At 36.8% G+C, this 15367-nt stretch overlaps 1 protein-coding gene across 42 annotated transcripts in view; it reads left to right on the top strand.

Annotated features, from left to right (window-relative positions):
* Positions 1-15367, top strand: part of TENM2 (teneurin transmembrane protein 2) — a 1465234-nt gene that overhangs the window by 991430 nt on the left and 458437 nt on the right. For 40 of the 42 annotated variants that reach the window (XM_083799339.1, XM_083799310.1, XM_083799353.1 and 37 more), the window contains one exon: positions 8478-8753. The exons of 1 other annotated variant lie outside the window; for it this stretch is intronic. In XM_083799339.1, coding sequence (XP_083655465.1) covers positions 8478-8753 — 276 coding nt within the window. Of the gene's footprint in view, positions 1-8477; positions 8754-15367 lie in introns of those variants that run through there. One more of the 42 variants, XM_083799343.1, reaches the window with a different exon arrangement.

The raw sequence follows: 15367 nt of genomic DNA, 5'->3' as shown, positions 1-15367 counted from the left end.
TTTTCGACAGTTTTTAATGACAGTTTGACAGCAAAGTGTTGGCTTCATTTCACAGATGAAAAGAAGAGAATTTGTGCCATTCTTCCCCCACCCCCAAGTTTTTGTGGGTTGTTTTCAGTCTTTTTAAGATGTGAAGTTCGTCTATGCTAGTCCTCACTGCTGTACAACAGCCCAGTTGTTAACTTCGTAGTTCCGTCAATGTATTTTGACATGAGTAATGTGGCACAACTAATTTCAGAATGCTAAAATGTCTTTTATTGGATCTGTGGAAGCATTTCCAGTCTTGTTCACAAAGCAAAAAAAGCATATTGTTGTAATCTTAAGTATCAAACATTTCTCATGTTTTCTTGTCACTTTTACTAAATAAATAAATATGCAGGAAATCAGATTAGAGTTGGGTCAGATGACTGGCCCTACTCATAGTCTGTCTAGACACTGAGTAGACCAAAACAGAGCAGAGTTTTTTTCCTTCTGCTGGAGGTTGCCCGGGAAGCCATCCCTGACATGGGCCATACTTATGCAAATAAAGGTATGCATTGTGCATGTTTAGCCCAGAAAGCCCTGTGGGTGTTTAATTTGATTTTGATCACAGAACACTCATGGCCTTCTAAATGACAGATGTAACATTTCATTAGAAATATGCAGATTAATGGAGGAGGCAATAGTTGCTTTGAAAAAGGAAGATTTAAAAGGATGTTAGCGTGTCAGGTATAGTTGTGTTTATCTACCATTTCTTATAATAAGATCTCAAAGCTTGGGTAGATTGCAGTGTTTAGGCTGAAGTTTTCTGTGAATTCTCTCTACTTAGAGGTGATTTGTTTGGAAAGCAGACGAGGAATATCTGACCAGTTCTGAGAATGATGTTAGAGAAAACACGCTATTGTGCTCACAGTGAAAACATCATGGGACCATTTTGTTGGTTAAACAAAAATATTTATGTCCTTTGAGTCAGACATTCTCAGTTTGGAAAAGCTTTCGCTGTGATCTGTCTACGCATCTTAGCTGCAGTTGCAAAAATTCACTGCAGTGTTCTGGAGTTTGACTGCAAAGCTGATGGCATGTGTGCAAGGAGCTGCCTCCCTGCCCTGCTGCCCGGTCCCAGCACAGGCAGCGACTGTGGGGCTCTGCTCTGAGCTTGCTTTCTGCTGGCACTTGCTCAGCAAGGAGCAAGAGAAGTGTGCTCAGACAGAGCACAGGAGAGCCCAGCACTCGCTTACGCAATTGCCTGCACTCTTCTGCCTCCTCCAGAATGGACACATCTGTAGGAATAACACAGACTGTTGTAGTAAGTGAAGCTATTCTCCTTTTAATTCCTCCTCAGTGCTTGGAAAAGCTAGGAAGTTAACAGTGATTGAAAGACTACCCTGGAAAGTCAAATATTACCCTGAAGAATTGCATTTTAACCTGGGCTGCACTGTAGCTAAGTTTTAGGTGGAGTTCTGCTAGAACTAGTGTGTGCTCTGGGAAGAGCTTGCTCTGGTCTCTCTTTCCATAGCTATTACATGGGAGTGAGAAAAGTTCATCTCCCAAGGAGGTGAAGGTACTTATGTAGTGTTTGAGATGTTCTCAGAGACTATATTCAGCACACCTGCAAAAAATTGTATGAAGTGATTAATAATATTTTGTTCCTGATGTAGTAGATAAAGATTGAATGAGGAAGGATAAAAGACATGAGAGTAACCCCGCAGTCACTGAACATACAATATAGTATATTACAAATATAGTATGTGACCGCAGAACTGAAGACTATTTAATATTGTGAGCTAGAGTGAAATCTTGTTAGATGCCTGGTTTTATGAACCTTAATATTTTTTTTTAGCATAGTTGTAGCTACTCTATTAATAACTGTCACCAGACTTACTGTCAAAAAGAGAAACATCTGTATCGTGGTATTAGGCTTGGGGCTCTCCGAGTCAGAAAGAAGCAAGGCAGAAAGAGGATTATAAAAAAGACAATTAAAGGATTTTGCTGCCATTGATGAGAGCAGCTAGAAAATATATTTCAAATACAAACTATGTGTTGTAATATGTGTATAGATTTCTGTTTGCTGCTGCCAGTCAGTTTGCTACAGAAGGGACTGAGGTTGCCAGAAGGTGTTTCACTTTTAAGAAAACCATGCTGTTTCTGCTGAATTTTAAAAATTGTTGTCTGAATACTACTGTGTTAGAAATTCTGACAAAATTTCACAATGTGCATGTTTTCTAAATTGTAGTAGGTATTGTGTGTGTGTGTGTGTGCACAATGTCTGGGTGACAGCCCCTCAGAGATGGGCATCAAAACCTCTGGGGTATTCAGATGCTTCTCGGTAAAGCATTTCCTGATGTCTTTGTCACAAACGTGCTCTGTGAAAGTAAGATTTATCATCATTAAGTGGTTAAAGTTCACGTTGCCGTAGTGATAAAATGTTTAACTTTCCTGACTAGCAAACCCAGGAGTTTCATAACCTTAAACGAAAATAAGTCATCTACAAATCTTCTTATTAGGCAGTAACAGGCAGATGTCGGTAGCCCTGCATTTGTTAACCACTAGCTATGGATTTTAAAACTTAGAATGAAGTATAGCTCTTTTGTTATTATTTTCTAATTTCTAAGGAAACTGTTCTCCAGTAGTTTTAGAGTTCAACAAGCAGTGTTTGTCCCGCAGGAGCTTATATTCCCCTTTCCCAGTGCTCTCAAAGAACTGCTATTAGGGGAAAATAGATACAGAGTGAGGAAAAGAGTCCAAGCAAATACTTCAGTTTATACTGTATAATACTCATTGTGAATGTTTTAAAGGGGAGAAGAAGCCCACAAACCTGCTGTAGGTTGATGAGTTGTATGGCTAGTATCTCCTCTTTCTTACCTGGCCTCTGGAATCACGGAATATTTCTTCTACTTGGAGGCATCGCAGTGAAAGAAGACCTTATCTTTTCCATGTGATTTTCTGTTGGAATTTGCATTTTCTTCAGAAGTGGGATATATCAATAATGTTAACAGAGGTAACTTTCCAGGCATGTTTCCTGCAAACATTACAATAGTCACAGAGGCTATTAATTGTGGTTAGGTGGTTAAAATTCCTGTATGTTGCACAGAAAACGTACTTCTGATTTAAGTATATTTAAGCCACCAAAAAGATGGAATTTATTTTATAATGATACATCTGTAACTGTGAGAAAATTATACTACTGAAATGGGTGAAATACAAAGAAGGATTAAAAAGAAGGCAGTTGTTTATCTGATAAGGAAGATCTGTAAAAGTGTAAATATTAAAAATATATACGTTAAGTGGATAAAAGAAGGAGATTGTAATCATCTGTTCTTCCTGTCATTATAATGAATGAATGTGTACGGAACTGAGAAAAAATTAAGAAGCGAACATCAGAGTTTATTAAAAAGAATGACCTCTTCATATGCCACAGATTGGCATTCAAGTGTGGTACTCGTGCCAGCAAAAATCATTGTAGCTATTAAGATAGCCAAAAAATTGACAAAGGATGGAATATCTTAAATGTAAAAAGCAAAACAAAACAAAAATCTGATCTTCTTGTAAATTGATTATCCCAGCAAAGAATGTCAGTGATATTTATCCTTTTGATTTTAGACTTAACCCAGTTTTGAACTGCTGATCTGGTGTTGAAGGAGAATTTGTCATATCTTTGCATTACTGGCTTCAGATATCTTCCCCTGAGGCATCTTGTACTGATCACAGCTGGATTAGATTAATCTTCAGAAGGGCAATTTCTATAATTTGTAATTAACCAAATGAGACCTCTGCCTAGAGGTCAGGTGAAAATAACCTTTGCTTTTATGGTAATGCTTTCTGGTCTTAGCTGGGGTAAGCAGAATTGCACATCATTGAATTAATCACACTTTTAGAGAGTATTTGTATACTAAATAACTTATGTAGTAAATTGTTGTAAAAGAAAATGAGCTTGAAAGATATACTAGTCATACATAAATTAAAAGGAAAACAAAGCTTTCCTACTCTATTGAGAGACTACTCACAGCATGTAGATTATGGACATGATGATGAAGTATACAACATTATATTACACTTCTAAACCTGTACACTACCAATCTATTTTTGCATTAGAGATTACATATGCCTTAAGGAAGCAGATGGTATTAACTGCCTTTCTTTAAGGGATATGGTCTAGTGATTTTTGCAGGTGGGGATGAAGGGAATGGGGATGGAAGCTAGTAAGCTCCATTACATACAAGAAGGCAAAAAACCACTGTTTTAAAAAACTTTTTTTTTTTTTTTTGTGGTGTTGTCTTCAAGGAAAAGATTTCTTTCTTTTCAACCAATAAGGATCAGATGTTATTTATCTCTTTTCACTTAGTGCCACCAGCGATGTAGTACATGCTGCAAGAATCTGAAAGAAAACACCCTTAGGTTCAGAATGTGCAAGAATGGATCACAGCTTCACATTTCAGCCCTACTTCACAAATGAAGCTTTCAGCTCCCAAGAGTTACTCACAAGCCCCAGAGACAGCATGCGGTATATAACACTCTAAGAAACCATCTATCTGCTTTGGCTGCTAGTAGTGCACTTCAGCTCATGGTTTGGGTTTCCGTCTGTGAATGCACAACAGCACAAGTTGTGCCAGCACAAGTTGTCCCAGGGTATGGCAAACACCAGGTGCTGCCTGCCTGCCTGGGTTTTGTTCTTTGAGGTCTTGATTTGCTTGGTCTCCTAATTCCTTGTGGAGCCGTGAGGAAGATGCTTCTAGAGGGAGACGCTGGATCAGCGGGCCAGGCTGGGTGTGAGTTTCCTCGCGCCAGCATCCAGGGGCTGTGGTTTGTACTGGAACTGGGGAGAGGAAGGCTGCCCTTGTTTGTGGTGACCCCACTGCCAGGAGGATCCCAGCAGGAAGTATTCTGTCAGCACCACTGGGCATGAAAGTATGGAAGGGATTAGGTATTTTCTCATTGTTTGTGTGAAGATACTTTATTCCAAAGCAGTAGTAGGATTCTTTCTGCTATGAATTATTGGATAAATGATATCAGCGCCTCCAGAGCCAAACTTATCCTCCATCTGAATTTACAGCAGTGGTCTACTAATGCCATGAATCCCTTAATGTGCAATTGTGGCTGAGCAAGCAAGAAAATATTATCAAAGTGAAAGCAGTCCGTATGTTATTCAAGAGATATGGACGGTTTTAGGGAAATGAGACACGTAGGAGAACACAATCCAGATCAAGAAAAGGCGTAGAGAACATAATGATAATGTTTCTCTAACTTTTTCATCAGATTTTCAAGTAAAATGAATGAGAGTGAAAGTGTGGGTATGTGTGTGTGTGTATATATATATATATCTGTATCTGTATTTATACCTATCTATACTTGTGTGTACATATATATTTCTATATATATACATACACACCCAGGTATAGATAGGCATAAATCCAGATACATTTATACATATTTATTTATAAAATATATATATGAAGAATGCCTTATATAAGATCTATATATGTTTAAAGATGTGAAAAACATCTCAAGTTCTTATGTGACTATTTTGAGACAACCTAGTAAAATTAAGAAAAGCTGGGTTACACATGGGTAAAAATCTATTCAGTGAGGTCTTAGACAAAACTTGTAAGATCAGTGAATTCATATTTAAGAATAACTACAAGTCAGAAAGTGAGGAAGGGAAACATTTGATTCTTGGGCAAGTTATTCTGCCATTGTGTGCCATCTTGCAGAACACTCCTAAATAATGTTTTGCAGAAGCAAACACTGAAAATTAATAACTCAAATTAATTGAATTTAGAGTCCATGTGAGAAGAATATTTTTTTCTAGAGCGGGGACTCTCTGGGATACTTTGTGTCTACAATAGGTATGCTTGAGATACTCTTTTGTAAGACTGTGAGGAGACTTCTGAGAAGCAGCATGGAAGATCCTCCTCCAGAGGCTCAGTAAGTAGGCTGGTTCCATTCGTGTTCCCGAGTTGATCTGATCTAATTCTGTAACATTTAAAAGTTGGTCAGTTTTCAAATTTTTGTATCCATGTTTCTGGAAGCTGTTAGATTCTCACATAACAAAACTCTAATGGATGAACGAGTTCCATGACTACTGTATTTACCTTCCACTTGCAGTGCCTTTATCATTTTCCTCAGACAAATGAAGTAAGAATTTCTCTAAAGATTACTTTTTGCATCAGATGTTATAGTTAGATTTTTTTATGCCAATAGAGAATGCTAATCAGAGTGAAATTGTCTGGGCTTGTAATGGCTGTTAAATTCTACAGAATATCATTAAATTTTTTTACCGAGTATGTAAAACAGCATAATTAAGCTAATATATTCATAACTGGTGTGTATTTGTAGACATTTATGCCACCAGCAAACAAGAAAACTTTAAAAGCTTCACTTTCATGTTGTGTGTCTAATGTCAGCATGCACTTTACCTGTGTGGGCATGAAAGTGTAGTGTTAGTAGGTTGCAGTTCACATTCTTTTCTATAAATATTTTATATTTGGGTTGATTGTGATTTTTTTTTTTGAGTAACTTTGGCTTGCTAATATGGCAAAACCAAGATTCTCATTAGCTATTTTTGTTAAATATGTTCTACTGAAATTGCACCTGATGAAGTTTCACATTTTCTTTTGAAAATATTTTTTTCTTCCAGGTGTCATGGCAGGGTTCTTTAAAACAACAATTAAACTCTGGACTGATGTGCACTTAGGCTCATACTTAGGACTGTTCAGTTCATTCCTGATGAATAAACCACTGAATTTATGATTACTAGATTAGAAATTGGAAAGCAAGTTAAAATGTACTCCTGACTAGGAGTGTTTGGTTTAATTTGGTGTTGATGAGGCATGACATTTTTTAATGTCAGCCTTTTTGTACTATTTTTAAATACTGCAAATGAATGTTTTGTTTTGCAAGAAGCATCCGGTCAGTGTTACTTTTTGGCCACTCTCTTGCTGCTGGCCCATGTACTGGTTAACCCAGGGGTGAAGGAAAGCATGCCTTCCCTCTCCTTGTGCTTGGTGTTCCTGTCTAGCCATCACTGGATGAAGACATGGCTCAGTTTTCCAGGAGAAGAAACCCATCACCTTCCCTAACTGATGAGCTGTAGCTATAAAAGTTAAGTAGGGCCTAGTTTTACTTTCTGTAGATCTATGAAAGCGTCCCGTATCCAAAGCACTTCAACAGCTGGATATGATACCAGAGAGGGCTGACATAAAGAGATGAACCAGTCCTGGCTCAACTGAGAAAGAAGTTGTGATACTTAAATAAATAAACCAAATTGATTATATGTCTTTATTAATGGAAGACACTTAGGTATGTTTTCTACTTAGTGTATGAACTTCCATTATACAGCATCATTCTGGTGAACATATAGGGGAAGAGGAGAAAATATAAACTGCTTTTGGACAAAATACAAATACCATTGTAGAAATGCAGACTACAGATGTAGTTTCATTGTGAATTAAATTATTGTCAGCTATACTGCAAGTCACTTCATTCTGTCCTAATTTTTCATTTGTAGCCCATTGTAATGAAGCCGAAATCACTATGCTTTTCAAAAACCTAGAAAGCCTTAGAGACAGAGCATATTTCCACATGCAGTTCTTTACAGTCCTGTTCATTCACGTAGGAAGCAAATACATAAGCAGAAATCAGCCAGCAAGTCTATACTTTCTGACAACCCTGGGGGACTCCATGTGCCTTAAAAATGCATATGACTGTCCACTGTGTTGTTATTAAGTGCTAAATGTCTTGTTTTGATTTTGATCCTGAAAGTTTTGCCTTTAAACCCAGTGACCTCTTGATTTTGGTGTTAATGTATGCTTTCTTATTGAGTATGATGGATAAAGGTAGAAAAGAATTACAATAATTGTGTTATGTTTCAATTTCTATAGCAGATGTTTAAACTACCAATCTCACCCAGTATGAAAATGCAAAACTGGTGACAAGATTTCTGTTTCATCACTGATAGATTTGCATTCTTTCAAGTGATCCTCGGCTCTGTAACTCTTTTCCCAAATGTGTACTTATTTTCTATGAAATAGGAAACTATAGGAAAGTTAGAACTAAAGATTCCTATCTCTCTGGAAGGCTCGTGTCTTGCATGAGAAACAGAGCTTCTTTCTGAATAGTCAAATGCTCAACCTCAAAGCTAAGACTCTGGTCCTGCAAATACAAGGTTAGATATGTAACATAAAGCAAGTCATGTCACTGTCACTTGTCATGAACTTTACATTAATCACATATGTAAGCAATAGAGTATTTGGGGCCAAAATAGTAGGCATAAGTAACTTAAAATCGACCCTTGTTTTGTGTATTTCATCCATTTCAAGTATATTCAGTGTGTTTTTGGTAAGTCTTGCTAGATCTTTGCACCAGAGATCTCTCTATGCAATTCATTACAGAGGCTTAGTACACATCATAATTAAGAAAAATATAAAAGTTCTGTTATTCTGAAACTTAAATTAGATCCCCAAGATTTTAGATTATTTAGTTGTCTGTAATTGCCTTTCTAGGAACAAACTTCACCCTTGCAGAACTAGGAATCTGTGAGCCCTCTCCCCATCGAAGTGGCTACTGCTCGGACATAGGAATACTCCACCAAGGCTATTCCTTGAGCACTGGCTCTGATGCCGACTCGGACACAGAGGGAGGAATGTCTCCAGAGCATGCGATCAGGCTGTGGGGAAGAGGGATCAAATCCAGGCGAAGTTCCGGTTTGTCAAGTCGCGAAAACTCGGCTCTCACGCTTACCGACTCCGACAACGAAAATAAGTCAGATGAGGAAAATGGTAGGCCTTTTGTTCAATATATTCTTAATGCGCATACATAAGAATGTAATCATACTGAAAAACAGTTGAGTATTCCTTTAAAGATGGTTATTTCGTTTGTGTTTCTTTTTTTTTTGACATCAATATCAGGAAACTCTTTTACATGTATATTACGTAATTTGATATATATTGCTTTATCATACAATTTACTGTTCAGGCAATTATCTTTCACAGAAGTTCATGCTCCAAGTACATTAAATTAAACTTAATGATGAGAAACAGGAAGAAATTTCTTTAAAAGTTTCTCATGTGATTTTTATAGAAAGCTTGAAGTAATATTAATCTACAATATGCTACTAGCTGTAACAATGGTGCTAATTTGTAACAATCAGATTTATTTTTTGTGTGTTTTTTCATGAGGTTTTGATTTTTTTTTTTGTTTGCTATTTGCTTACTGGTAAGTATGAAGGGCTTTTAGAAAGCAAACCTATGCATCATACTGAGGCAAAGTACTTATATTTAGCATAGGTTATTAAGTTCATAAGAAAGGAACTTTACACAATACAAGAGTCATTGGTGACAAAACACCTAGGCAGTGGTTGATGAAAAACTCCATGAAGCCAGCTGTCCTTTCAAATGCATACAGCCCTGATTAATGTTCTTCATATGGATCTACTAAAAGTTTCTACTAGGCAAATTTTCTGTGCCCACATCTTTTTAAACTAAATTAAAGAGGAAAAATGTTAAGAATGGATTTGCCACCATTTGTTCTCCATCCTGGGAAGGTCCTCCCTCCTAATGAAGGTGCAAACTCAACTTAGTAACTCGAGGGTTTGATGTTTGCCATTTTGAGAAGCTGAAGGGGCATCTCTCTAACCGTGTATCCCTGGAGCAACTATTCAGGCAGGTAATACTAGCCAGTGTAACCAGCTGTCAGCTGCACATATTACTTAAGACAAAATTTAATTTGTTGCATGCTATTGTTCTGCTTAGAGGAGGATTTTTTCATGTTTATTTTAGGCTCCTCCCCATATTCAGTGAGAGTTGTCTCCGTTTCAGCAAAGGAGGGCTGTGACGGGCACTGGAAGCGCAAGTGACTGGTTGTTAAAGCAGACAAGGGAAAACTGAGTTACACTTTCTGTATTGATTGAAAATAGTTCAGAGAAGTGCAATTGATTTTGTTTGCAAGAGCATGCGTTTTTTTTCTGATTTAAATTAAATCTTCAAGTAATATCTTCTCTCTGTAGGCATAGCAGGATATATTTCTTCATCAAAACCAAAGAGGAAACGTATATTTACTAGCATGAGTGGATACGAGGAAGCCAGTATTTTAAAAAAGAATCTGACTGGCTAATTAATTAGTGCCATTCACAGAAAATAGGACAATTTCCATTGACTTCAGTATAGTTTTGATAAGGCCACTGTGCGTTATGTCAAACAAAATAAAAAACTGACTAATGAAATTCTGGCATTATGGAACAATTAGAATTCATTTCTATAGCATGAATTCACGTATCTGTAGATGATTGGCAGTTTGTCTCCACTTCTGTGGAAGGACCATGCCACACCTTTTGTCTGAGAAAATTTAATCTCAGGACCTACTTGCATAGTGTTGCAGATGTTGATGAAAGAATGAGTCTGCTTGCTTGCATTTTGTTTTCCTCCATAGAGTAAATGAATTACTAAGTAATTGGAAATACAGTGCAGTGAATCCATTTTGAACAGGTAATCTTTCTAACAATGATGTTAATAAAAGAAAGGAGGACTTGATAAAAGAGCATGCAAGAAACAAACTAGTGTGTGGAATTCATTTTTACTTGGCAAGGCTCTTATGATAAGCATTTATGTTTGATTAAGAAAATCATGCTAGTATGGAATAATTATCATATACACAGAGGTGTTAACTTCAGTAAACTTTAGTCTTGCTCTCTCACAAATCCTGGTTAGCTCAAAAATCAATGTTTTTTCACATCACTGACTTTATGAAGTTTTGGGACGTATTATCGTATAGATTGACAGTTGCCCCACTGGTTCAGCACCATGGTGTGGACACTTACAAAACCATCATTAATTTCTCACGCTTGTGCCCAGCAGCAGTTTCCTACATAATAAAAACTATGTCCTTCAGAAGCAGATCAATAACCTGCTAGGTATTCATCTTGAAGAGGAAGTAACAAGAATTTGTATTTCAAGAGAAATTCACTTTCTGATGTTGTTTCACATCTGCAGGATACTGGCATAAAACGGGACCTTTCTTGGTACAAGGTTTTATCTGTTTATGCCTAGCAATATTAGAAGGAACTCATGATGCATACAGTTCATTGATTATATTTAAAGTACTATTGAAGCTTTTTTCCCCTGGTATGGTTGTACTGTTCTGTTACAAAACAGCAGTTGAACTCCAAAAGGTGTTTTGTTTTGTTTTGTTTTGTTTTAATATTGAGATAATATTGCAATTTATATCACTGCATTTTGAGGGAAAACAAAACAACAAAACCTTTCACTTTTCTTGCAGTATTATATAGATTTTGTCACTTTTTGTACATCTCCAAGTAGCCTAGAGGAGGCTTAATCTCTAAAAATTGCTCTGACAATATAATGTTGTGCCAATACCAATCTATTCACAAAGCTTTTGATGATTTTCTGCATTTCTAGATTCAGTATGATTTCATTTGATCATAGATTAGAATTGTGTGAACCCCAAAATATCAGCCTGTTCAAAATGCTTATGGACAAATTGAAATAATGTAAACTCATTAAAATTCACTCTTTTACATGGTACACTAACATTATTTGTAGCAAAACAGGTTATTGAAGATTCAGTTTGAGAAGGAACACTTCTATTTTTCACAAGTCTGATTAGGCTCAAAATTCTTACCGGATCTTGCAACTGTTATTGCAATCTCTATCTGCTGATCTCTTCTTTAGACATAGCGATGTGAATATTTAAGAGCAAATCTGTCACCAAATTATTATACAGCATGATTTGTTGCTTTGTGAAATTTAAGTAAATTAATGTTTTTGCGATACGTCCAAATGTAAACTGTCAATTAGGTCTCCACTGATGTTGTGTGATAGCTTTGTGGAGACAGTTATTTCTGGACGCCCACAGATACAGTGTGTAGGGGATATACTAGAGAGTTCCTCTCGTATAATAGACATAATCCCAAAACATAGTCCCAAAGTAGGAGATATAATCCCAAGTAGGAGAAAGGAGAATAGGAAAGTAGCATGTAAACTGAGAGTACATTTCAGTAATAGGTGAGTGCTGAACTAATAGACCAAAAAAAATCTGCAAGGAGGACTTAATTTGATATGAGTTTAAATCAGATTAATTATACTGTTGTACAAGAGAAAACATCTGTAATAGTGGATACTTCCATCAGCATAGGTGACTTTATTTTTCTAGAAGGTTGTTACTTTGGCACTTTTTGTATTAGCACCATTGTTAGATATAATGGATAGTACTACTGATAGAATGGGACATAACATAAAATGTTTACTGTGAGATTTCAACTCTGATATAATATCAAACAGTTGAAATGTTTCTGCTTTGCATTTGTTTGTCAGAAAAAAAAAAAAGAAAAAAAACATGTCTAGGAGGAGAAGGAGAGTGTTCAGGAGTGAAACCATTTCATTAAAATAGTCAGACCAAAAAAAGATGATCAAAGAATGCTTTTATTTTACCAGTAGTGACTGTGAGTTGAGCAGTAAGGCAAGAATGAACAGGAATAAAAGAAAGCAATCTCAACCTTCTGCAAAACAAGGGAAACGTTTCAAGATTCTACTATGTGGTACATGTGGTAATCTGTGCATGTTTTGCATCCAGTATTAAACACTGTGATTTTGGTATCTCTTTGTAGATAAAGCCTATGTAAAGCAAATCTAGATAAAGCCTATGTAAAGCAAATCTTTCTGAATATACAGCAACAATTCTGTATTGATAGCCCAGCTGTACCTGGTGATGTGCAGAACAGGGGTACTTTATTTGGTTGAACCTGGAGAGTCCTGGTGTTGAATCGAGTAATGCCATACTCTTTCCCTTTCCTTACTTCATCTCTTCCTGGAGATCTTCCCTTTGGAACACAGCTGGTCTCCAGCACCCAGTGTGAGGATTCAAGTCGCATGGGAATGCATTGTGGGATGCTTCACAGAGAAATGATATTCAGGTTCAATATCCATCAACAAGTGCTACTCTAGACATACTAGTGATGATTAATTCTGCTTCCTTTTTTTCCTTTGTCACATTGGTGGTTTTAATTGTAGTGATTTAAAGTTTGAATACCACACAATACCATGTGTGCATATCATTTATTGAAAAAAACAAAAAACACGAGTACCGTGTATAAGGTAGAATGAAGTAGGAAAAATTGTAAGATAAAATATGAGAAACTGTACTCGTGTTGTACTTCTGATTAATTTTTAAGGGGGAAAAAGGGAAACTATTTTCCTTTTTTTATTGTTCTATGAAGTTTTCAGTGGTGATTTCATATAGTAATTTCTCAAATGCATATGTGAAGTAAATCTTAAAAAATCAAAACATAACCATTATTCAAACTGAGCTCATATTTTATTATTGTTTTAGTTTTACGGGCAGTATATTCTGGGCTTTTTCCAGGATTTTATTGGCTTAGGATGGAAAAGAAAAGATACCACTACATCAGAGTAGTGTACAAGTATCAGACCATCAGATGACAGCTGAGGAGTTTATTTTCTTATTTTCACTGTTTAAATTTTGACATGTTGTTCTCAAAGTTTTCTTATTTTAATTTTTATTCAGTGTTCTATTTCACACTTCATAATTTGCAGAAAAGGTTATGGTGAAACTGTGATTCTACTCTTCAGAAGATTTTGATTTTGTCTTATGCACAATAATGTCTGTAAGTAATTAGCCCAGTTTGAAAGTAGAAGGTTTTAATCTTCCTGACAACAGAATTCTGTTTGGGTTTAAAAAGTTGGACCTGAACTTGCTTCCTAAATGTTTCTATTAACAAATATTCACTGGGGCCTACGGGAAGTACTTTTCTTGTTAAAATGAATTGCTTAAACAGGATTGAGTAGGAGCAGATCTATGAAGTCTCGAGATGAGCTAGGAATAAAAAATAATTTCCTTGTCATTTTGAGGTAGTATATCTGTGCGTGCAAGAAGCAGGGAAGCTTCTTATTGTATGTAAACATACTTGCTGTAGGTTTCATAGTTGTACTAAACAACTGAGATTATCGCTCTAGCTGGGAATGTTGTGCCCATTTGCCTCACAGATTCACCCAGGCAGCTTGGAAATAGGAGGAGGGACAGAGAAGAGAGAGGAAGAGCCACCATGATTGTGTGATCTCTTATAGCTTAAAGGTGTCCAGATGGTCCAAAGGTACTGAATGAGATTTAAATGAAATGGAATCATGTACATCATACACCAACTAAGCTTCTGAAGCAAGAGTGCTTGGACGGTTAGCTTGTGCATGGGTATACTTCATCTCTTCTTTTGTGAGGGCATGTCAAGTGCTTTATAAGTGACATTTTAAAAGTCATTAAGTCATGGTATCAACACTCAGTTGCTTAAGTGGATCCAGTTTTGATGTGATCTCAAAACCTTAGGCCACTTCTAATAGGAAGTTGTTCCTGCTAGTCAGTTCCTCTATTAGGAAACTACTTTTATAGACATACCAACAATTTTATCCAGGTAAGTGGCTTATGCTTTCAGTGCAGGAGGAGGCTAAATGACAGGGTTAAGGACAAAAGTGGGCATGTAGTACTGGTAAACTTTGAAGCCTTGTGCAAGACAGGAACGTGAAATGACAGTATATACAATCTTAAACACTTGTTACAATTTTAATATTACCCAGCAACACTCCAGTGTAGACCACTGGGATTTTGAGATGAAAGTACTGCTAATAATACAGGTATATCAAAAGGGATAAATGCTACCCAGAACTTGGTGTTTGGTGATACTCTAGAGAGTTAGGATGCAGATGTGGCAACAGTGGCATCTGTGCTTAGGTGGCCTAAATAATAAAGGGGAGTAAATAGTGCCACCTTGGTGTTCTGTGGCTTGTAGCTGAGATTCAGTAATTTGGCAGAGATCGTATTTTCCATTCAGTTGAGTGTTCACCAAAGAGAGATGTACACTGTCATCTCAGGTTTTATTCTTCTGGAAGTACGTATGTTTCTAGCCCTCCAGATTATAGGAGAAATGGATGAAGTATTAAAAATTAATAAATTTCTTATACATGGTGTGATGAGATCTTGCTGTCCATAGTCGTCTTGCCATTCAAGTCAGGTCTTCAGTGTCTGTAAAATTTGTAAACTTTCGTTTCTGTTAGGTGTCAGGGATTTCAGTACCTCTGGCGCATTAAATGCCCCATTCTAGCTGCTGGGCCTGAACATTTTGTGTTCTTTCTATATACTACAGCACAACCTTGCTGAAGCTGTTTCCCATTTTGCAGTTTTGATCTTTGGAGTGACTTATTTGGAGTGCCTGACTGCCCCCTCCGTAATTGCATGAACCAAGGCATCTAGGAGTTGAGGCAAGGGAAATGAAATCAAGTATTTAGCCAATAAATTGAGGAAAATGGAAATATATGCTGGTGAATTAAGGCTACCCAGAAAATACTCCAGCAGCTGGGTTCATAAACTGTGG

Source organism: Anser anser (genome assembly GCF_964211835.1).
Source record: "Anser anser genome assembly, chromosome: 14".
NCBI lineage: Eukaryota > Metazoa > Chordata > Aves > Anseriformes > Anatidae > Anser > Anser anser.
The sequence above is the reverse complement of the archived record's forward strand: the minus strand, read 5'-3'. Positions and strand labels throughout refer to the sequence as shown.